The sequence below is a fragment of the Coccinella septempunctata genome, chromosome 3 (assembly GCF_907165205.1).
Source record: "Coccinella septempunctata chromosome 3, icCocSept1.1, whole genome shotgun sequence".
NCBI classification, from domain to species: Eukaryota; Metazoa; Arthropoda; class Insecta; order Coleoptera; family Coccinellidae; genus Coccinella; species Coccinella septempunctata.
The window spans coordinates 37940033-37961796 of record NC_058191.1 but is presented as its reverse complement, the minus strand read 5'-3'; the positions used below and the strand labels follow the sequence as shown (position 1 = coordinate 37961796).

At 34.2% G+C, this 21764-nt stretch overlaps 6 protein-coding genes across 7 annotated transcripts; 3 read left to right on the top strand and 3 right to left on the bottom strand.

The window, feature by feature from the left end:
• Positions 1-2004: 2004 nt before the first annotated feature.
• On the top strand, positions 2005-13573 carry LOC123310417. Its single transcript, XM_044893883.1, has 18 exons — positions 2005-4105; positions 4272-4592; positions 4984-5298; positions 5360-5677; positions 5891-6253; positions 6698-7018; positions 7085-7396; positions 9594-9875; positions 9956-10111; positions 10439-10550; positions 10769-11007; positions 11249-11328; positions 11687-11821; positions 11872-11997; positions 12062-12210; positions 12639-12774; positions 13128-13197; positions 13259-13573. Exons 1-18 carry the CDS (start codon positions 2005-2007, stop codon positions 13348-13350), a joined length of 5628 nt encoding a protein of 1875 aa, XP_044749818.1. The 3' UTR covers positions 13351-13573.
• On the bottom strand, positions 12212-14752 carry LOC123309113. Its single transcript, XM_044892013.1, has 2 exons — positions 13679-14752; positions 12212-12684 (listed from the first exon to the last, which is right to left on the bottom strand). Exon 1 carries the CDS (start codon positions 14599-14601, stop codon positions 13681-13683), a length of 921 nt encoding a protein of 306 aa, XP_044747948.1. The 5' UTR covers positions 14602-14752; the 3' UTR covers positions 12212-12684; positions 13679-13680.
• A 56-nt stretch (positions 14753-14808) lies between these two features.
• Positions 14809-15436, top strand: LOC123309116 (RING-box protein 2). Its single transcript, XM_044892018.1, has one exon. The coding sequence runs from the start codon at positions 14946-14948 to the stop codon at positions 15276-15278; it is 333 nt and encodes a 110-aa protein (XP_044747953.1). The 5' UTR covers positions 14809-14945; the 3' UTR covers positions 15279-15436.
• Positions 15437-16064: 628 nt separating this feature from the next.
• On the bottom strand, positions 16065-17019 carry LOC123309114 (protein FRA10AC1). Its single transcript, XM_044892014.1, has one exon. It carries the CDS (start codon positions 16883-16885, stop codon positions 16202-16204), a length of 684 nt encoding a protein of 227 aa, XP_044747949.1. The 5' UTR covers positions 16886-17019; the 3' UTR covers positions 16065-16201.
• A 60-nt stretch (positions 17020-17079) lies between these two features.
• On the top strand, positions 17080-19237 carry LOC123309112 (mitochondrial amidoxime reducing component 2-like). The gene is made up of 5 exons (XM_044892012.1): positions 17080-17426; positions 17515-17694; positions 17752-17950; positions 18107-18390; positions 18523-19237. Exons 1-5 carry the CDS (start codon positions 17188-17190, stop codon positions 18635-18637), a joined length of 1017 nt encoding a protein of 338 aa, XP_044747947.1. The 5' UTR covers positions 17080-17187; the 3' UTR covers positions 18638-19237.
• LOC123309111 (septin-2) lies at positions 19105-21718 on the bottom strand. Of its 2 annotated transcripts, none has more exons than XM_044892010.1 (7): positions 21512-21718; positions 21398-21434; positions 21178-21295; positions 20949-21091; positions 20314-20817; positions 19954-20256; positions 19105-19896 (listed from the first exon to the last, which is right to left on the bottom strand). In XM_044892010.1, exons 2-7 carry the CDS (start codon positions 21425-21427, stop codon positions 19723-19725), a joined length of 1272 nt encoding a protein of 423 aa, XP_044747945.1. In that variant the 5' UTR covers positions 21428-21434; positions 21512-21718; the 3' UTR covers positions 19105-19722. The 2 variants fall into 2 exon arrangements, with proteins under 2 accessions (XP_044747945.1, XP_044747946.1); XM_044892011.1 differs by having other exon boundaries at positions 21639-21697.
• Between the last annotated feature and the right edge of the window lie 46 nt (positions 21719-21764).

Genomic DNA, 21764 nt, shown 5'->3' with positions numbered 1-21764 from the left:
AAGAAAATCTTTTTTAGTTTTTGTCTTCTCTTTGGATGGGTTGAAGATTTCTTCTCTCTGCTTGGAAAAAATTGATTCTTGCAGTTTGAGGACGAAAAAAAATTGTCTAGGGCACAAAAGAAAGAGTTTTAAAAATATTGAAAAAATTCATGTGTGTTTTTTCTGGGAGACAAAAAATTCTTTCCTTTCTTGGTTTCTTCTGCTCTTTTTTGTCTCCAGTTTTGTATCTTTTGTGCTTCAATAGCAGTAGCTAATTATTGTACAACAGTCAACATGTCATAATGAAAAAATTCAAATGAAGAAACTCATGTTTAGTTGTTGATCTACTTAAATCTGCTATCTTAATGATCCATCTTTAACGTAGATATGAGCGTCCACTAATAAAGTATAGGTACTTATAAATGTTGATTAATCTCAGAAACGTATATTTATTTTCTCCTATTCGAAATACGGACAAAAACAAAAGGAAGAGAGGTAGAGGTTATTTTGATATTCATTATGATATACGTATTGAATCGAAACCTACTTTTGATGCATATAATTTTTCTTATCTTTCTTAATCTCCGAAAATGATTAAATTCAGATACTCAATAATTGTGTAACAGTTTTTTCTTTAGTTGACGTGAAATAATCGATTATTGAAACCTGAATCCTACAAATCGTTTTGTAGTTTTTTTAATTTCCTAGATTTTTTCGTTAGATGTTAGATTTAAACTCTCAACCTATACGTTTAGGAATAATTCAAGTCTTGTTTGAAGAGCTTAAATACGGAAGGAAAGAAATACCTTCAAAATAATTGAACAATATAAATCTATTGCCTTCTCGCTCCCATATAATGTCTGCTCAATTTGATTTCTTTCAGTTTTCTGGTTTATCAAAAAAGAATAAAAAATTTCTTTTCCAGTGTCATCTTTAGGGAGCTGTATCTGAGAAAAGCCTTCTCAAAAAAATATATTAAAGACCCACACAATTTTTTTTGCAATTTTTCATTTACACCCTCTAATCTGTATATACAGGGTGTCCCAGGATTAATGGGAATCAATTCGGATATAGGTTCCATTGAAGAGTTACGTTGTTTCAAAGATGACGATTTGATTATGGCTTTATTCCCTGGGACACCCTGTAAATTGGCCCTTTATTATTCTTTCGAATCTACAGTTACCAGAGGTATAAAAGTGTTGTTTGTAAATATCGGTTCATATCTAACTTTTATTGAATCGCAAAGCCTTGATATATTTTTGTACGTCATAACTGGATATAGAATAGTTTTTCAGATAAAAAATAATCAGTATTTTTCTGAGAATAAAATGATCGAATGAAAAATAAGGTACCCACTTGAAATAAGAGTAAGATCACGCCCAGGCTTTGGTAGCACCCCCTTTAAATGAGAAAAGGTACTCATCTATTATTCCACACTTGTCGTTAATTAGTAAGTAACAGTTAATCTAGTCCAGGTACCTAATTAGCCAAGTTTCTCCAACAATAAACGTGAAGATAATATTATTCCCAAGTGATATCAGGTTTTATTTGTCCGGTAAACAATATTATAGTCGAAATTTGAATGGTTTTCATGGAGATAAGAGACACATGAATTGCTACATGACTCATTCTGCTGAACAATTGAGCTGATGTAAACAAGGCGACTCAGAACGGTTAAACCCAATTAAAAAAATCCCAGTGTTTGGCCCGACCATAATATACCCCTTATCGACTCTAATTTCGTTCATTTCAGCACTGACCACAGGTCTTCGAAAGAGACTCTTATCGAAGACCAAAGGAAATACGATGTGTTTTATCTTATCGACATTGCAATTCGTGATTAATGAAAAATTTCATGAAGATACACAGTACAATCTATCCGCTCCAGCAGATCGTGCTCGCTCCTCTATCCACAATAATATTCACTTATTTAGTGCCACCAACAAAACGCTGTTGGACCTTAACACAAACGCAATGTGTCTAGTTGAATCGGTGATATTTGATATCCGCGCTTAAAAACACACGATGCACGCGAAATGTTCAACTGTGCTGATATTATTCTCGGTCATACTTACCGCCAATTCGGTATTTTCCGAAAGTGGATCAAGAAAAAACGGCCAAAAAGTGGTGACAGTGGGCGAAAGTGTTTATGGACAGTCGGGCAACAACGATTCAGATTTTCTTCCCACAGCTGATTATGCGGTGACTTCATTTAACGTAACAGATGAGGGACCGACAAGTTCATCAACCAGAGGGTTCTTAATTGAAGACACATCTACATTTGAACCTAATGGAAGGGCAGTTGTTTCCAGCGGCTCAAAACATTCCAGTGACGCAGGTGCAAATGCATCCACCGGAAATGCAACTTTAGGGGAAGATCGAATTCCGAGGGATGAAAGTTTTGATGAAATCTCGAACCAAGGAAAAGAACCAGAAAATTCAAATAATACAGAAAATTTGGACAAAATATATCCAACTTATGCGGAAATGGACAAAATGCTTCTAACTCAGCAAAATAGTACTTCGAATCCAATGAAAATCAATACCGTCATACCATTAAAAGATTCTCATGATTCCTCCAACTATGAAACTATTATGCAGACTGAAAATTCAAAAGTGAAAGAAGTGAATAGGTCCTATTCGTTGGAAATGAATGAGAAGAAAGAAGATGAAAGTAACATCAGCACAACAACTTTTAAGGAAGACATTTTGGAAAACATTTTCACCGAAAATGAAACTACATTCAGTGAAAGGACCACTTATTCGATTGGGAAAAACCAGGAGATTGGAGATAATAAAAGATCTTCCAGCACAATAGTGCCAAATGAGGACATTTTCAACAACAGGTTCACTGTGAATGAAAATGGAACAAATATAGTGCAAGAAAGTGAAGTGTTTAGTTCAACGATAAGAAGTGTCACCAATCCAAACGAGGTTGAAAAAAATATTGAAGATATCATGAGCACACCGTTAGCACATGAAAACATTTTAAAGGACGGATTCTCTAAAAGTGAAAATGGACCAAAAAAAGCGGCAGATTTTGTCAATGACACTGATGTGCTAATCAATGGCACTGAATTTAGCTCGACGACAAGCAGTAAAAGTACTACCGAATTGAATTATGAGAAAGAAGATAATGAATATGAAAGTACCACTAGTCCTACATTGCTAGATGAAAAGATTTCGAAAAATGTGTACTCTGAAAGTGAAAATGGAGAAACAAAAAAAGATGTGCCAGAAAATGACACTGATTTTAGCTCAACGACAGAAAGTGAAACTATCATCAATTTGACAAATGAGAAGAAAGATACTGAAGATGAAAATACCACCATCCCTACACTGCTAGATGAAAATATTTTGGAAAACAGATACATCGAAAGTAAAAAAGGAGTAATGAAAAACTATATACCAGTCAGTGACACTCTTTTTAGCCCTACGACAAAGAGTGAAAGTAGCATCTATTTGAATAATAAGAACAATACAACCAGCACTACATTGCCAGATGAGAAAATTTTCGAAAACGGGTTCTCTGAAAGTGAAGATAAAGCAATAAAAACGACAAGCGGTGTACCAGACAACAATAGCTTTTTAAGGTCAACGGCAATAGATGAAACTGCCACAAACTCAAAAGATGTAAAAGAAGATACTGAAGATTACAATATTGTCAGCACAACATTGCCGGTTGGAAATATTTTGAAAAACGAGTTCTCTGAAAGTGAAAACAGTGACACTATTTATAGTTCAACGACTACCAGTGAAAGTGACTCTGATTTGAATGTGAAAAAAAAAGTGAACATTGGGGATGAAGGAATCAATAGTACAACCATTGCTGAGGATGACATTTCTGAAAGCGAATTTACTGAAACTGAGACAACAGAAATAGAAACAAATGAATCTACAGAAAGCAGCATCTCCAACAGTTCAGGTAGTGATACCATGGATAACGTAAATGTAACTGATACTGCGCTAACAGGATCAAATTTCTTGAATGACAAGCTGAAAATTTCTACAAGTACTGTTGATACAACTGGTAGCGATGTCACCAATGGTTTCTCAGAATCAACTGTTGATACCACAAACAACCCATATTCTACAGGAAATATGCAGGGAGCTGATTCATCTCAAGGTAAGGGCAGTATTTCGAAGAAAATGAAAATGCAATAGCGGTTCTCTGTCTGAATTTTGATTCAAGTGCCAAAAGTAAGCTTTCTCTCGGATATGCACTTCAATTTTTGAGCAGTGTATTAATATTCTTTTAAATGTCAGCGACTAAACATGAGGGATTTTCACAGATGTGGGAACAACTTCTCAGCTGGCCCAATATAGCAAGGAGGAAGTCAAAACTGTAGATTATGAAACAACCTTACATTATCCATCTTCCACAACATCAGAAATGACTGTTGGATTTTCATTATTAACTGGTAACCAAACAACGTCAAGTCCGAATTTTATTGAAACAACTAAATTTGCTTCAACGTCATCTGATTATCAGACGACAGCAACTCCTTTGGAAACAGGAAAAACTAATTCAATGTCTTCAGAAGTTCCAACAACAGTTACAATCGCAACTCTTATTACTACTGCCTCTGGAGAAATTCCTTATTTCTGTAAAGGTACTGTAGGTTTTTATACTTGTCTAGTGTACCTATGATTTCGCTCTTGGATAAAATAGTCCTATCCTGTTGCATTTCTTATCGTTCAGTTATCTAAGCGTAAAAAACATATATGTATTAAAAAAATTATTGACATATACAGGATATCCAACAGTGGATAGCCTAATAGACGTTTTGAGAAAATTCAACTCACTGTTGCGTTTTCCTAAAACGCCTTCCACCGTGGGATAGCCTGTATGTATCTACCATAAGTGGGAGTTCTTACTTTCATCAATAGCTACCTATATAAAAATACCACGGGTTTTCACAGACGATTACCGTTGAACCCTATGTCAGGCGTAAAATTGCACTCAGTTTGTATGATTAGAAGACGTAGATCTTCCATTTTCAGGTACTAGAATAATTGGTTTTGAAACCGAAGCAGAAAAAACGACAATTAAAATAAATTGGAAACTTGAATCCACGAGAATTGACGACCGTTGTCAATTGAGGATCAACGTCTCCTGCAACTCTATAAACAATAATTTCGAGTGGATTATTACTCATCAGACTTCTCTAACCCACGTGAACGATTCTGAACCAGTAAGTTACCTAAGTAATCTATCGGAATATACGAATTATAGCTGCACTGGTCAACTGTTCACCGACGTTGAAGATCAACCTGTTTTGAGTACAGAAATTTTCAATGTCACCACAAAAAAGGAAGGTGGGTTAATTTTTTTTAGGAAACGGAGGGAATGCATCAAGTTTTTATTGATTTTTTTCAGTTCCTTCAAGTGTACACGTCGATATAAGGAATATAACAGATAGAGATTTCTATTTAGAATGGAAGAGGCCGAAAAAAATACCTGGAAACCTTCAAATGTATTACATTCTTATCAAGAGGAAAAGCATTCATTACATAAGAGAGGAATGTTCTACCGGCTCTATAGAAATGACCATACCCTTCTCCAGCGATAAGGAAGACGTTTCTTATCATTTTCCATGGGCAGAACCAAATCACCTCTATGAGGTACAAATTTTAGGTCAGGATGAGGCTGGTAACAGCAAAGGAATAACACAGAGGGGTGTCACTGAAAGCTCACGTAAGTAATATGCATTATTGGGAATAAACGAAAAAATTCTCAATTTAATCATCTATAAAAATCGAAAACTATCCCTGGGTTTCGATCGACACTTTGAGGGTTGAAAATTTTCGAAATTGATGAAACTTGTGTGAATTTTCTGAGTTATTCCCATAAAGCTTTGCACAAGATTCCATTACTCACAGATTATTTCACCAAACGTTTCTTTTTTAGCTTCAACAGAGCCCCTGAATGTCACAACAACACTGCATAACTACTCCAACCATTGCAAGGATGCAAACTACAACACAACCCTTCAACTAAACTGGGAATTGCCTTGTAACACCAACGGAGAACTGGTAGAATTCGAAATAAATATAACAGAAATTATCTATTTGGGCTCAACATTCGAATATTCCGGAAACAGTAGGGTGTACAGGGTGCCGAAGAACTTGAATATACAGGATGTGAATTATCAACTCACTGTTGAAAATCTCAATGCTTCGTGTGCTTATGAAGTTTCAATTGTGGCTGTCACTAGGAATGATTTGCACGGTATAACTGCTCATCACACTTCTCAACGCACTGTGGATGGATGTGAGTCTTTCTTATTTATCGCCATTTCCAAAAATCCCAAAAAGATAGGTTCAGTTAAAAAATCGTTAAGACCCAACGGTTGTACCGAGCAAGATGAAATTTCGAGATTTATCACAAGAAGAGTGGCTCTTTCAGAATATTTATCACATTTAGATCTACGATGATTTTTCTGGGAGATACGACCTTTCAACTAAAAATCACTCTCACTGGAATGAGCTAAAATTTTGACCTAACTCTAGTTTTGTTTTATGTATGGAACTGGTCTAGGCTAACTAGATATCAACACATCCTCGTACAAAGATTTGTTGCAATAAATTTCCAGTAATACTATACTGGGTGTTCTGTTTCTTATGTAACTTAATATAAATTGACATTCAAATGAATATTAACTGAAATAAGAACAATTTCGTCACTTTTATAAAATACGATATATTTATGTTGCAGGTCCATCGGAACCAAGCGAAATCCGCTTCTACGTGAACGATTCCAGTTTTTCCCTGGAATGGAAGGAGCCAGTGGATTATTACGGCCCAATTATGGATTATAATGTTCTTATAACAGGATCCGGCCCCAAACACGTCTTATCGACAGACCCAACTTGTCCCACGTATCCCTCGGTGCGTCTTAGAGAAAAGACCAACAATACTTATTTCACATATACTGACGCTCAGCCCAATTTCTTTTACGATTGCGAAATTGAAGCGAGAACGTCAGCCGGAACAGGAAATACCTCGGGAATCAACGAAGTTGTAACGCTATCCAAAGGTTATTTATTGCCTTCTGGGGGAAATGAGACAACCTTCTTCAAATAATTTTTTTTTTTGTTGACAGAGTCCGAGCCCATCAGAAATCTGAAAATAACAAAGGTGGACGAATTGATATCCTACGATAAGTACGAATATTCGGTCCGAATCAGTTTCCAGGAACCCTGCAATACGAACGGTCCGTTCAGATTTTATAGGGTTGAGGAGACGGGAGCAAGACCGGGATATGAAGACGTATACGAGGTGATGAACGTGACCGGAATCAGCTTCGAGAGGATCTTGAGGAAGCCAGATTATCACTATGAATACGCCATCAGCGTCGTTACTGAAATGTTCGTTTCGTCGACCGTCAGAGGAAACCTGACAACGAATGCTGCCAGTGAGTTTTTTTCAACATTACCCAATAACACCTAGGTTGGTGTCAACAAAAATTTCCGAATAATTCGGGGAATTTTGAGCAATTGGACCTCACTTTCAAACATACCTAAAGCCAGGTTGTACCAGCCGAGAATTCTCTACCAAATTTTGGTGAGAAAACGACAGAGATTACTTGTATGCAACTAAACAGTGAATTCTACCGAAAGTGCCTATGTAACGGTATAAAAAATTCACGGTGCATGAATTCTCGAGTAAATTCTCTAGAAAATTCTCGGCTGTTGCGAACGGGCTTCAGAGAAAAGAAATTATTGAAAATATAGAGGTATTAAGCGACATAGAAAATATAACACCCAGTTTAATGAATTTATTCGGAAGAATTTCCAGCAATGATATTTGTTCGAGTCAATATTAGAGACGATCAGTTTTTCAACCATTTCTACGGAGTGATTTTTGTGTCTGTTCCCAAAAAAAAAAGGAAGTAGGCGATAAATGTGCTTTCTAGCATCAATTCGCTTTAGATCATCGTTCGTTACATTGTGAAGACCTGCTTTAATTTGTTCATCTTGCTTGGATTGAAAAAGTAGGCTCACTCGGTTTGTCCTTCAGATAACTAGCCACAAGGATGTACAGGGTGCGCAAAATTCGTTGTCTACTGAGGGGATCTCGAGAACTATAAGAGCTAGAAGAAAACGGATGACACATTTTCTAACTCTTCTTCAGAGAACAAAGAATGGTGAAAACCGTAGCCTCCTACGATTCTTCGTTCTTGAGTTATTAGCCAAAAATGAGATTTTGTCGGTTTCAAAAAGTTCTTATAACTTTTTTGTCTTCGAAGTGGCAAATCTGAAACTTGAACCTTCTTAGGCACATTTATACGTAGAAACTATACTTAAAAAAGATTTTTTTCCAATGCAAAAATAACAAATTCAATAAAAGTTTGTATTTAAAAAACGAAAGTTCGTCTAATGATTCGAAATGAAAAAATATGTTGAGCTCGTCAGTGGACTCCATGTAAAGAAGTGCCTGTAGAAGGTTCAAGCATCACAAGGCAAGAGCCTTATGCTGGTTTATCCACTGGGCTCATGGAATTTGAACCTTGAAGTGGGAGACCTCCAGAAATCACGACAGTCCAAAAGAAATCTATACTGCCTATAAAATTGTGAGTTGCGTAACGAACGAACACAATTATCTCCCTACCACTATCCAGGAAACACTCAAAATCGTTGAAAAGCAACTGGCCAAAATGACAGATTGAATTCCCTTATAGTCACTCTTGGGCTAGAGGTACAGAACGTGTCAGAAGAACAACCCCACTTCAAGATCGCCACCTCAGGGTTTTGTCTAGCAGAAACTCAAGATCACCTGGTGACAAAATGCCTCGCCATTGTTAACCAATTCAAAAATGCTTTGGACTAGATCGAAGAGATATCACCCACGTCTTCCAGTTTTCTCATTATGACCATTGCGTACCATAAAAATACCGAAAATTCATAGAAACCAACTTTTGAGACTAAGTTGGAAGCTATCTAATGAATATTTGAATGTTTTATAAAAGAAAAGTATTCATCATATTTTCTCGTATAATTCTCCGTTTTCGAGTAATTTGATGTTCAAAATTAACACTGAAAAAGTATCTGTGAAATTTGGTAATTGGGTACTTTGGCTGAATACAACTCTGTTTAAATGATCCACAGATGTGTAGTGTCACAGATTCAGCTCGTTATTCTGAAGGTAATTTTGTTTTTCCAGGGGTGGCACAGCTCATTATGAAAACTAAAAATGACTATATCTTTTTATCAGGACCGAATCGGAAAAAATGGTATTGGAAAAAAGTGTTTCTTTTGACCTCAAGAATCGACTGTGTAAATATTTGTACGAGTCAAAGACTCATCCTGTATAATCTAGGCTTTTAGGTCTACGGTACCGATTCACGTCCACAAGGCCATTCGCACACCAACGGTTTTCAGAGCATAGCGGGTCAAATACAATGTGCACTGTTTATCGCCGGATAAAAAGTTTGGACCACTCAGTATATTTACTTAATTCCTTACTATATCCCATCCCTGTACACCGGAAATATTCTCTCGCAAATTTTCTTTTCCCAAATGACTTTTTTCAGTAATTATATTATTGTAATAAACTGTACTCTAAACTGGCTCGTTTTCCATTTGCTTGAATATTTGTAAATTTATTTGTAGTACCAATGGTGAATGACGATAAAATAAGGTGTATCGTGGACCAGGAAAGTCCGACCATTCTGACGGTGGAGTTGAAAAAAGGGATGTTCGATGATCGAAATGGAGAAATTATTCGTTATGCCATTTTCCTGTTCAAGGGTGTGTTCGAAAATGTAACTCTGTCGGAGCCAAGTTTTGGGATTTGCGGTGAAACTTGTCCACTTGTGAACAAAACATCCTACCCGTACATCAAAGCAGACCATATCTATAGGGTGATCGATAATAATTGGAATCCTTTCTCAGGTGCATATTTTCAAATATTAATTTTATCTATACCTCCGATGAAAAATATGAATTATTATTATTAAGTTAAAAATTTTCAGATGGGAAAGATGAGGTGATAATCACTATTGGTGAAAAAGATCATTGTAGTGATCAAGAGTTTTGTCTGGCACTATCAGAAGATACTGATTATATTGTTCTTGTGAGAGGTATTACCAAAAATACATACCGGGACTTCTTCGTCTCCATAAAAACAGGTAAAAATAAACAGGGCGAGGCAGAATAACACCTTCAAGCTTGTCTTCATTTCATGGTGAAAAATTTCTTTCATTAATATTGGAGATCCTGAAACATAATCTCTCTGAGGCAGGTTGTTAAGAGTATTTTTCTTCAGTAGATGCAATCATTGCATCTTGGAGAAGTATCTCATTTTTATTTCGATTTCGTGTATCTGCATTTATATAAGCAGTCAGGATTTTTACACCTCAGAATAATGAGAGGAATCTGAATGCGGTTTTTTCTGGCTCGTCTAGTGTGATTCACAAAGAGAAAAGAAAATGATTATGATTCGAATATGCTTCCAGGTATAAGCCCCTCAAGTGCAAGTTTAATTTTCATTTCGTTCATTTTATTATTGGTTGCGATATTGTTGCTTGGAGTATATTTTTATTCGAGAAGACAACGTTTTTTCACCATGTAAGTATTGAGAAAAAAATATATGATAACTGCGTGTTTAGTTACAGGAAAACGTAAAACAATTTAACATAAATTCAACGTTCGTTCGTGACTTACATAGAAAAAAGATTGAAAAATTAACATGAACATCAGTATATATTGATTAAATTCGATTCGATGGTATAAGAAATACAATTCTAATATAGGTGTGTCCTCAGTGGTGCTCTTTCACGTTTCAGCAGATTTAGAAGTATCCCAAACACCGTAATAGAAGAAACTTCGAACCTCAGATATGTTGTTTCTGTGAAAAATTTCGTATCATACTATAACAAAATAGAAAGTGATCCTAGTCTGTTAAGAAAGCAGTATGAGGAACTCGATGAGGAAATCAAGAAGTACAAGGAGGAAAATGTTCACACGACGTTCGCCTTGAAGCCAGAGAATAAAAGGAAGAACAGATATACAAATATACTGCCATGTGAGTTAAACCAAAAAAATTCAGAAGAATGAGGGGAAATTTGCTTAAAAAAAATTGTTGTGAAATAAATTCTAAGGATCTCTTTATGAAATCCTAGAAACGACAGGAAATCTGAACAAAACAGAAATTTTAAATTCAATCGATATGAATATACAAAATACTTTGTTGTATATGAGAAGAATTTTTAAATATTTCAGTTCACAAACGAAATTAGTTAACACTTAATGTAATTATTTTTTAGACGATGAATATCGTGTCAAACTGAACATAGATGAAGATGATGAAATAAGCTCGGATTATATAAACGCTTCTTATATAAAAGTAAGTATCTTATGGGAAATTTTTTTTTCATTCATTATTCATTTTTGGGGATGAAAGCGACTTGCAATTTAGATATCTAGATCTCTAAAGTATATCATAGAGAAAACCTACATCGAAGAAGAGTAGCGATAGACCGGTTTCGCTCGGTTTGAGCTCGTCAGTACCGCATAACTCAACCAACGATGCCCATCTCTGCCAAATTTCATTTCTGTCAGTTTTCTGGTTTCTATCGGGGATCGTATCTAATCAGGGGCTGTTCAAAAATAATTTTTCGACCTCAAGTTTTTTCGCGAACTATTCATGTATTCCTATGAAACTTCTGTTTTTTTTTTTTTAATCCGCGTTCATGTTGATTTAGGGAGCTAGTGGCGAAATTGAATACATAGCCACACAAGGACCACTCGAACATACATGCAAGGACTTTTGGAAGATGGTAATTCAAGAGAACGTAACCGTTATTGTGATGGTTTCTCAATTTGTGGAAAAAGAAAAGGTAATCAACTTTCTTCTGAGTGAAAAATACTAAATCCGTCTTCGTTGCAGGAGAAATGTTATAAATATTTCCCCAAGAACCACGAGAACATGAAGATATGTGAAGACCTTGAGGTGAAGTGTCTCACAGAACTACAATTTGACACATATTGTGTGAGAACTCTATTGATCAAGAAGGTGAGAGAGAGAAAATAGATTAATAAAAATCATCTAGCAGAATACAAGTTTTTCTTTGTTCCAGGATATTAAACAGTTCAGTGTTATACATATGCAGTATTTAGATTGGCCAGATTTTGGCTGTCCCACAGGTACTTATAATATGATATCCTTCTGTGGCGAAGTGAGGGATAGGATACAGATTGAAAGGGGTTTAATGGCTGTACACTGCAGGTAATTTTTCAATAATTTATTTCAACTATTCAATTAACTTCAAGAATATAAAAATATACTTTGAATATCAAAATAATACTGATTGTAATATCAAAAATAGAATTTTCAGAAAATGCCATCAGTCTCATCTGATATGCGCAAAAAATCATTTTCCCGCACTAGTAACTAATTCACTTGCATGCAAATCAAGTCATTGAATTTCGAGAATCTACAACTACACCAAAAAGTTTTGCGAAATTCTTCAATTCTGCCTGAAGATTACATAAAATTATTCTATCAGGTCAAGGCACTCTTTGATGGCTCTTTTCAGTTTACTGAACGGATTAAATTAAAAAAATTTTTGCTACTCTAAATATCAGTCTGACTTGTTTATAGCGATACCTTTCAGTCACTTGCATTTCATCGAATATTTACACTTAATTTCACAGCGCTGGAGTAGGTAGAACTGGCACATTGATATCCTTAGACATTTTACTGCAAACAATGAGAAGAGAAAAAGAAATCAGTGTTTTTGAATGTGTCATGGATTTAAGGAAGCAGAGAACACATATGGTGCAAACTGAAGTAAGTGAAATCTCAAATTTTTTTTTGGATTTTCATGGTTATTTAAATGTATAAAATATTATGTACCAAAACTTCCGAGAAAAATCAATTTTAGATGGAAAATATTAGTATAAAATGAAAATAATCCACCAGAAAATGATAAGTTTATCTAATATTTTTTACTATCTCTTTCAGTCAGTTAGGAATTTGACACCTTCACTTTTTACATCTGTCCATTATTTCAATGACTAACAATTTGGACTTTCCTAATAGCTGTTCAAATAATGATAAAACATAAAACGACAAGAATTGACAATTTTAGCTTTTAATATTTTTGGCGATTCCAAACTAACTCTTTTTATTCTGTTTTATAGAAACAATATGTATATATTCATACATGCCTGAAAGATGTTCTCGAAAACTGTTCCTTATATTCATTTGATCGTGAGTATTCTAATCACAGCATCTAATATCTGATCTGATCCTGGGGATTTTAATTTTTCAGACACGAAAAAAAATGAAGAACACATATATGAGAATATATGGAAAAATAAAGTTAAAGGTGATAACAGTGAAGAAAAAGAAAGTGCTTTCTAGTATTAATAAAGTATTACTTCTTTTCAAAAGACTGGTTTTAAGTGAGAATACAGGGATACATCTGTGAATACAAAAAAGATCGAAAGTATATTATGTATGGTGATTATTTACTTCAGTATTTATATTGATTGAAGACTTGAGACTATTTGCTTAGAGTTATTAAATATAAGTATGATGTATTATATTAATAAATAATAAGAAAATAAAAAAATACACTTAATAATTAGAAATTTTAATACTATTGATGAAAAAACTAAAAGGTAATAGCAACATTTGTGATTTCACAGTCATTGTTGATAGTAACAATAAAGATTCATATTTGACTCACCTTCATATTCCTTGGGTATACTCTGGTCTCTTAAGGTGCATGTTGAATGGTGGAGGTACCATATGAGTTGGATGAGGTACAGGAGGCCTGTGGTTCAACATGACTGGAGGCATATTATGAGTGACTGGCGCTTGCATATGCATAGTTGGGCCCATGATGTGATTATGAGTTTGAAACGTTCCTTGAAGAGGTGTCAGAGGATGATGAGATGATTGGTGGTCAACCGACTGACCGATATGGCTCAAATGCAAGTTTATATTACCGTTCATATGGGTCACAGGGTGCTGTGGTGTAGGCTTTGGTAATTGGTTCCCACAACTTGGATTGGTATTTTGTTGTGTGTTGTTGTGGCCAATAAATCCTTGTACGTTGCTATTTTTAGCAGGTACATTATTGACTAGTTTACTTTTATCTTTCTTATTCTTTCCATTCTCATTAGGAGTTTCAGTTCTTTCTATAAGAATTGATTTATTCCCGACTTTTTCATAGGAGAACCCCATATCAAAAAGCAATCTTCTTAGTGTCATCAGAGAAAAATTGGGTAACTGGCTATCCAAATGGACATTTTTTAGTATGGTATTCAAGCTAGGAACAATGTTTTTATACTTCAAGTCATATATAATATTTCTTATAGCTTGTCTGACAGAGTCATCATATTTAATATCTCTACTATTTATATTGATATTTTTCCTAATTTTAGTTTTAGACGGTGCTTTGAATCCTTCAGCACTTGCCTCCTCCTTACGAAATTGAAATATGCTTTTTTCACTGCAGCCTGTAGCTTTGGCTGTTCTCCTCACCAAGTCTGTAACGCATTTATCAGGAAATTCACTCTTAAAATATTTGAAGACGTTAAGAATTATTGTTTTTTCTTTGCATGAATAAGACATGCCTTGTTTCATTTTCTTTATTTCCGTACTCATATTATGATATTATCTATTATTAGATTGTAATAGTATAATACTATCTGATGATCATAAACAATTTCTGTAGGAATTTTTCAGCAAAAAATAAGTTGTATCTGAAGAAATTTCAAATATTTTTAGGTTATTGGTTTGTTTTCCTTTCGGTTGTTTGAAGTTTGAAATTCTGTGGACTGAACATTGAACACGAATTAACCTATACTTATACTTCAAAACCCAAATGAAAACAACACAAAAATAAAAAATTAACATTAATTAGCCCAAATAAGAAAACTATCGTACACCCTAAACTATTTCATAAGCCCGATTTGTGGGCCTGTAAAGTATATACTTGTGTATTCACTATGAACGAGAATTCGAGAATAGACGAAAATGACAATGATAAAAAAGAAGTTAGTCAAGAAAAAATGTTCACATTGAAAAAATGGAATGCTGTAGCTATGTGGAGCTGGGATGTTGAATGCGATACCTGCGCTATTTGCAGAGTTCAAGTTATGGATGCCTGCCTCAGATGCCAAGCAGAAAATAAAAAAGATTTGGAAAAGCAGGATTGTGTTGTAGTTTGGGGTGAATGTAATCATTCTTTTCACTATTGCTGCATGTCTTTATGGGTCAAGCAGAATAATAGATGTCCTTTATGCCAACAAGAATGGTCTATACAACGTATGGGCAAATAAGATTGAATTTGAATGTATTATTGTTTCTCTATTGTAGATTGTACCATATAAACGCAAATGCTTCCTGAGAATACATATTGCTCTTTATGATGATGTAATGAAAGAGTGTCTTTTCTATCATTCACAATTTATATTAAAAAAAGACTTTTTCATTTCAAGACTTTTTTCCTTTGTCTTTATTCTGAAAATATTTCATTACTAATGGGAACTATAATTATTTATTATTGGGTCACGGGATCAAACACAAAAGAGAAAACAACTGAGTCAAATATTAGTGAAATTTATTATTTCCAGAGATGGTAAATACTTGTACTCTCTTTTAAGACTGTTCAATTCATAATATTCGTTCTTGTTGAAGATTGTGGCTTGTCGGGAACATATCCGATTCTTGAGTAAACTTCTTGCTTACTTTTAGGATTCCATGTCAGCTCGTTTAAAGGTTTGCTCATGGATGATTTTGCTAGTTCTTGTTGTTTCTGCTCATATTCCGAAATATCATCTAATTTCAACTGAATAGTGGTAGGAGGGCGCCTCAACATGTTGTTCCAATTGTAAAACCTGTATCTAGACACAAGATGTTTGTTTTTGTTTTGATTTTTGAGAAGTGAAGACAGTTTTTGAGGTTGAAGTTAATGCGCATAGAATATATGTGGACTACAGAATAATAATACACTTATAATATATTCATGTTGGCCTCAACTAGGATGACTTAAACCATCTTAACAGCAACATTAAAAATTTTTTTCTTTTGCTTTTGCTGTAATTTTCTTGACAGGTAACCAAGAAGGGTATGGACAATTTGTACAATTTCCAAATTGTCCCTCCTCCAGATTATTTAACAAAAAGCAGATGTTATGTAACAACCACTAAACCAATAAATTCATGGTTTAAGGAAACTATTTACTCCATATATATATTAGAATTTAAAACAATAGTTCGTCAAGGTACTCATCCATTTCTTCCTCTCGAGATTTAATTTCAATATCGATCTTTTGTGACCAAGGGTTCTGAGATTCTTCTGCCATATTACTACCTGTTGGTTTTTCTTCAACCTTTTCATCAAGATTTTTGGTTACCCCAGTTTCAACATTTTGCTCTTTAACAAACCTATTTTTGGATTTACCCTTCTTCTTTAACCTTTTCACTTCCCGTTTCAGACTATGATAGTTCAATTTAGCAGAGCACTCTGAACACAACTTGATTTTTACCAAAGCATTTTTTTTCTCATTGTTCTCAAGGTAACAGAAATTTACTTCCCAAGTCTTCAAGCGCTCTTTGCAATTACATTTCTTTTCCGCGCACGAAAATTGTCCTCTACCTGATATCACTTCTGTCTTTGTTCTCCACCTCAAAGCAACCCTGTTTTCTTTATACTTTGAGAGATCGCAAATACAATATTCCTTGAATAATTTATCGTAGTACTTTTTAGCAAGTTCTTCTTCCCAGGTGAGTTCATTCTTGGTATCCTCCCACAGGAATTTATGATTTTTTTTAATTAGCAATTCGTCTAATTTACTTATCTCTTTCTGTCCACTTTCATGACATAACATAAGTCTATTATGGACGTCCAAAAGGGATGAACATTGTAAACGTTGTTGAATATTCATAATTTTCACTCCTCTTGCATCAATATCAATGAATCAAAATCAATAAGTGCGATAATATTTGAATTCCACTTCTTCCTGTAGTAAACAATCATACAATCAACAATCTGAAATCTTATTTCAAAATTTAGGTTAGGTGCATAGAACTTGGTGCTTGGTGTCGTTTTAGACATAGAACTCAACTCAACCTTCAAATCACAGATTACTGTAATCTGTGCTTCAAATTTTCATAGCCTACTTGAGAAATTTTTATTTTTAAATTTGAATTCGAATTTAATCATCTAAACTCACCTCAGACCCCTCAAATGATTCGACCATTTCTCATATTTTCTGCTGTGATTGCAACTACAGTTAGCGTTTTTTATATTTTGAAAAAATGGAAATCCAAGAGACCTCCGAAGAGGTGGGTTAAAGTTGGAAATGTCTCGAAACTGTACATATATCCTTTAAAAAGTGGAAGATATATTGAACGGGAAAAGGTAGAATGTACAAGATTCGGATTATCACTTGTGAATGAAGATGATAAATTTCAGCTCCGAGATCGGTGAGAAACTTTTCCTTTTCCCTATTTCACCAACCCTGTACAGGGGTACATATTTTCTCAGTCGCTCATTTCATTTACAATTTTCCAGATCCTTCATTGTTTATGGGGAGATTGACTTAGTTGGAAAGTCTGCTAGAATTTACCCAAGCATGGTTTTAATAACAATTTCAAATACTGACAAAACTCATGTCTCGCTATCTGCTCCTGAAATGGAAAGCATTATTTTTGAAGTACCTTCAAAAAATAAGAGCAACGTTAAGACTATAAGGTGAATTCTTTTAATTGAATATTCATGAGTACATTTCATTGCAATAACTCGATATAGATTTCAGAACTGGAGTGATGAAAATGTTCTCACGATAGATTGTGGGAATGAAGTTGCAATGTGGCTTTCAAAATATCTTCTTCAAAAAGATTCTGGTTTACGTCTGGGGTATCATGATGCTTCTTCCTATAGAAGCCTCAGTTCTTTCAAGGATAAGAAACAACTTCAATTCTATCAATATGTAACAGATGCATGCTTTGTGAGTTGAAATATATCTTCTAAAGCTCAAAAGCAAACATAGCAATAGTCTTCCCATTATAAAAAGGCCATTTTTAAGTACAAGTTTTCTTTTTAGTCTGATTAAAAATATATAGATCTCAATTTGCCAATAAATAATTTTTTTTCTCAACCTAAGGGTCTTTATGCGGACTTGGCAGCAGCACTACTTCTAAATGAGAAATCGTTGATCGACTTAAATGAGAAGCTTGATAATAAAATTTCAAGAAATCACTTCAGACCTAATATTGTCGTTGATGGACCAGACCTTGCTCCGTACGATGAGGATAATTGGTTTTGGCTGAAAATTGGAGGCGTAACAGTTAGAAATGTAAAAGACTGCACAAGATGTGTGCTTTCAACGGTGAATCCAGAGACTGGAGTGAGAGACTTGAGTAGGGAACCTCTGAAAACACTGTCCAAGTGAGTGCTTATAACCAAAATTAATTTTATTTTTTTATAAAATTGATGTAGCCAATACTTGGTGGAAATCAATAATAGAGTTAGTACTTTACCTAACAAATATTCGGTATTTTAGTTTTTGCATTGTTGCAGATATAGGATCAGTAAAGGACCAGGAAAAGGTCCCATCATGGGTGTTAATCTGGAAATTGTGGTTCCAGGTGTTATAAGTGTTGGCGATGACATTCTGGCTGGTATCGATGATTAGTCATCAAAGTTCACATTATCTTAACATTCTGTGAATGATATTGAAGCTACTAAGCATGGATACAACTTTTGATTTCAAAATGAAAAAGTGGCAGTATAATTCACCGCAACAGTTCCTGTATTTTTTCAGAAACTATTTTTAAACATATTGTGATATTTTGATACTTTTTTAAAACAGTATATAACTCAGTATCCCTAAGAAAGTCTCATTTTTATTTTATAATGCTTACCATTGATGGTCATTACCAGAAATATATAAGGTTGTGATTTTTTTTAATTTTAGAAAATTAGTGACTCAATTTTAAAATTGTATCATGCTTGAATATAATGCATGAAGCTAACTTATTAGGCTTATTATCATCCAGTAACGAGTCAGAATATTAATGAAGTAGAAATGATTAAGGAATCTGCTATATTTATTCTTGAAAACAGGTTTTTATTGTTTGGGTGCAAAAATAAGAGAAACAATGATAAATATAATTTTACTCTATTTTAAACCACAATAAGTTACCAATTATTGCAATGGTTAGATTTTAATATGTATAATATTTATATCTTTGTAAACTTCAGAGCTGAACAAATATATAAATTATAAGTGTCAGTTTTTTTTTAACTCTAAAAAACATCGATTATCACTGAACTCTAACATCTTCTCTAGTACCAGTTAAGTATATCAAAATATAAAATAACGAATGAAACAACTGATTACTACTTCGTGATGAGCTATGAAAAAATTCATAAATAAAAATACTGAAAAACACTATCATTACAAGTGCTAAGTAGCTGAAATAAAAATTTAAACATCCAAAGATACCCAAATTCAGAGGTACCGGTGATGGAGTTGCTGATACCAACGAGAAAATATTAGCCTCAGCAAATAAAAGAGATCAGAAGTAGTCAAATATTTGTGGGTTCACAAGATGAAGCAAGCAAAATTAAGATCAATTTCAAAACCATACTGGAACTTGATTCTAGCTGTTTTAATTCTTTAATGATATTTCTTCTTTTATAAATATATACGGAATAAAAAAATTAAAAAAATACATATATATGAGAGCATAAATAATATCCAAAACTTCGCCATAATTACTTTTTTTTGCTCTTTCCAAGAGTCAGCGTGTGATGACTTGCCATTTGAATATATTGGGCTTTGCGCCTGTTGAATTCCACTATTTCATCTTCGAGTTTCTTACGGGATTCATCGATTTTCTTCTTCTCCTCTGTGTGATCCTTCTTCAACCTATCGAATTTGCTATGAAGCTAAAAAAAAAAACATGAAAAGGTCCCTCTTATGAACAGATCGTTTAAACAACAAACCTCTTTTTCTGCATCTTTTAATTCTGCCTCCTTCTCTTTAACTCTAACAACAAACATCTGTCTCATTTCATCCTCTTTCTGTTGTAATTCTTGAAGATGATTTGATCTTTTGGTCTCAAATATTTGCTGAAAACTGGTCGGTTTGTTATCAGCATCCACATCACTGAAGCCCATTTGTTCCAACTGCTTTTTACGATATAATTCGTAGTGCTTGCAGTGAGTTTTCTCACGCATGTCCTCCATATTTGTACGAATCAACATTTCCCGGAGTTTGACAAAGTCACAATGCGCCTCATTTTCCACCTAAAAATCGATTTGATTCAATATGATTGGCTTTTTAGCCCATTGTATATATCATACCTGTACAGTTCCCCAAGGGTACTGCCTACCTCTCCCTATTTTACCGCCAGGAGTTAATTTCACAAAATCAGTACTGCCCACTACAGCAAACGGAATATGAGAATTCATTGTTGTATTTATCTCAGAAACAGTTTCATCGTCCACTGGAAACTCGTAAATTTGAACACCGTTGTTCTTCAATTCAGTAATAATTTTCGATTTAAATTTTTGCAATTCAGTCTTAGAAATTGTATCAGCCTTCGCGATTATTGGAATAATATTAACTTTCTGGTCTAATTTTTTCATGCAGACTAGGTCAATGGATTTTAGACCGTGTCCTGTTGGACAAATAAAATATAAACAAGCATGAATTCGAGAATCATGATAACTGGACAGTGATCTTTTAATTTTCAATTCTTCTTGTAGATAGTTTTCAAATTGGGCATCTATATAATCTACCACTGCCTTGAAGCTGTCTTCTTTGTTTATCTGATCACCATAACCAACAGTATCACAGATTGTGAGCTGAAAACGAGAAAAATCAAAACACTGCTTGATTACGAGTGCAAACTGTTAAAAGTTTGCTGACAAAGATAAAATATATCCAATACTTGAAATCATGACCTACTTGCAGAAAAAGATAAATCACAATTTACCTTCAATCGCACATTACTTTCTTGTAGCTCATATGTATGTGCTTTCAGTTTTACTGTTGGTAGGGTGTGTGGACTAGGAGTCGACTCGAAATTTGTATTAAATAATGAGTCCATCAATGTAGATTTTCCCAGACCAGTTTCACCTATGAAGAATATTAGAACTTATCAGTCGGAATTCAGAGAAAAAACTAAAGATATGTAGCATATATTCTGAAAAAAAAATGCTCACCAATACACATGATATTGAAAACAAAGCCATTTTGCACACTTTTCGATACTAGCTGATCAGGTAAACTATCAAACCCAACATGCCCTGATAAATTAAGATTTCGAATTTGGGGTTCCACCTAAAAAAATTAAGTTATTTAAAAATGTACCTAGACAACGCCCTGATAGAAAAATGCCATTAGCGTTGTAAAAAAAGAAATTATCAAATCATATCTACTTACTGGGGAAGAATCGACGTCAACAGGAGGCATGATTCAACTAGTGAAAGAGAAGTAATCAATCAATAGTCTTTTAACTGTTTGAATATGTGTTATCAAAACAAACGGAATTCGTACGTGATTAAAGGTAGGAAACGGAATGCTCAAAAATATATATATCAGACACAGTGATCTAATAAACAATTAGATGTAGGTTACCGATAATTATAGTGCGGTATTAATTAATTATCAATTAACGACTAACAGTATTAACACCTGTATAATTAATGCATAAAATTCAACTTGGAAAACTTTGTAAATGAAATATGGACCACAGACACAAATAAATTTTGACATACTTGGCTAACATAGAGCTTACATAGATTTACAT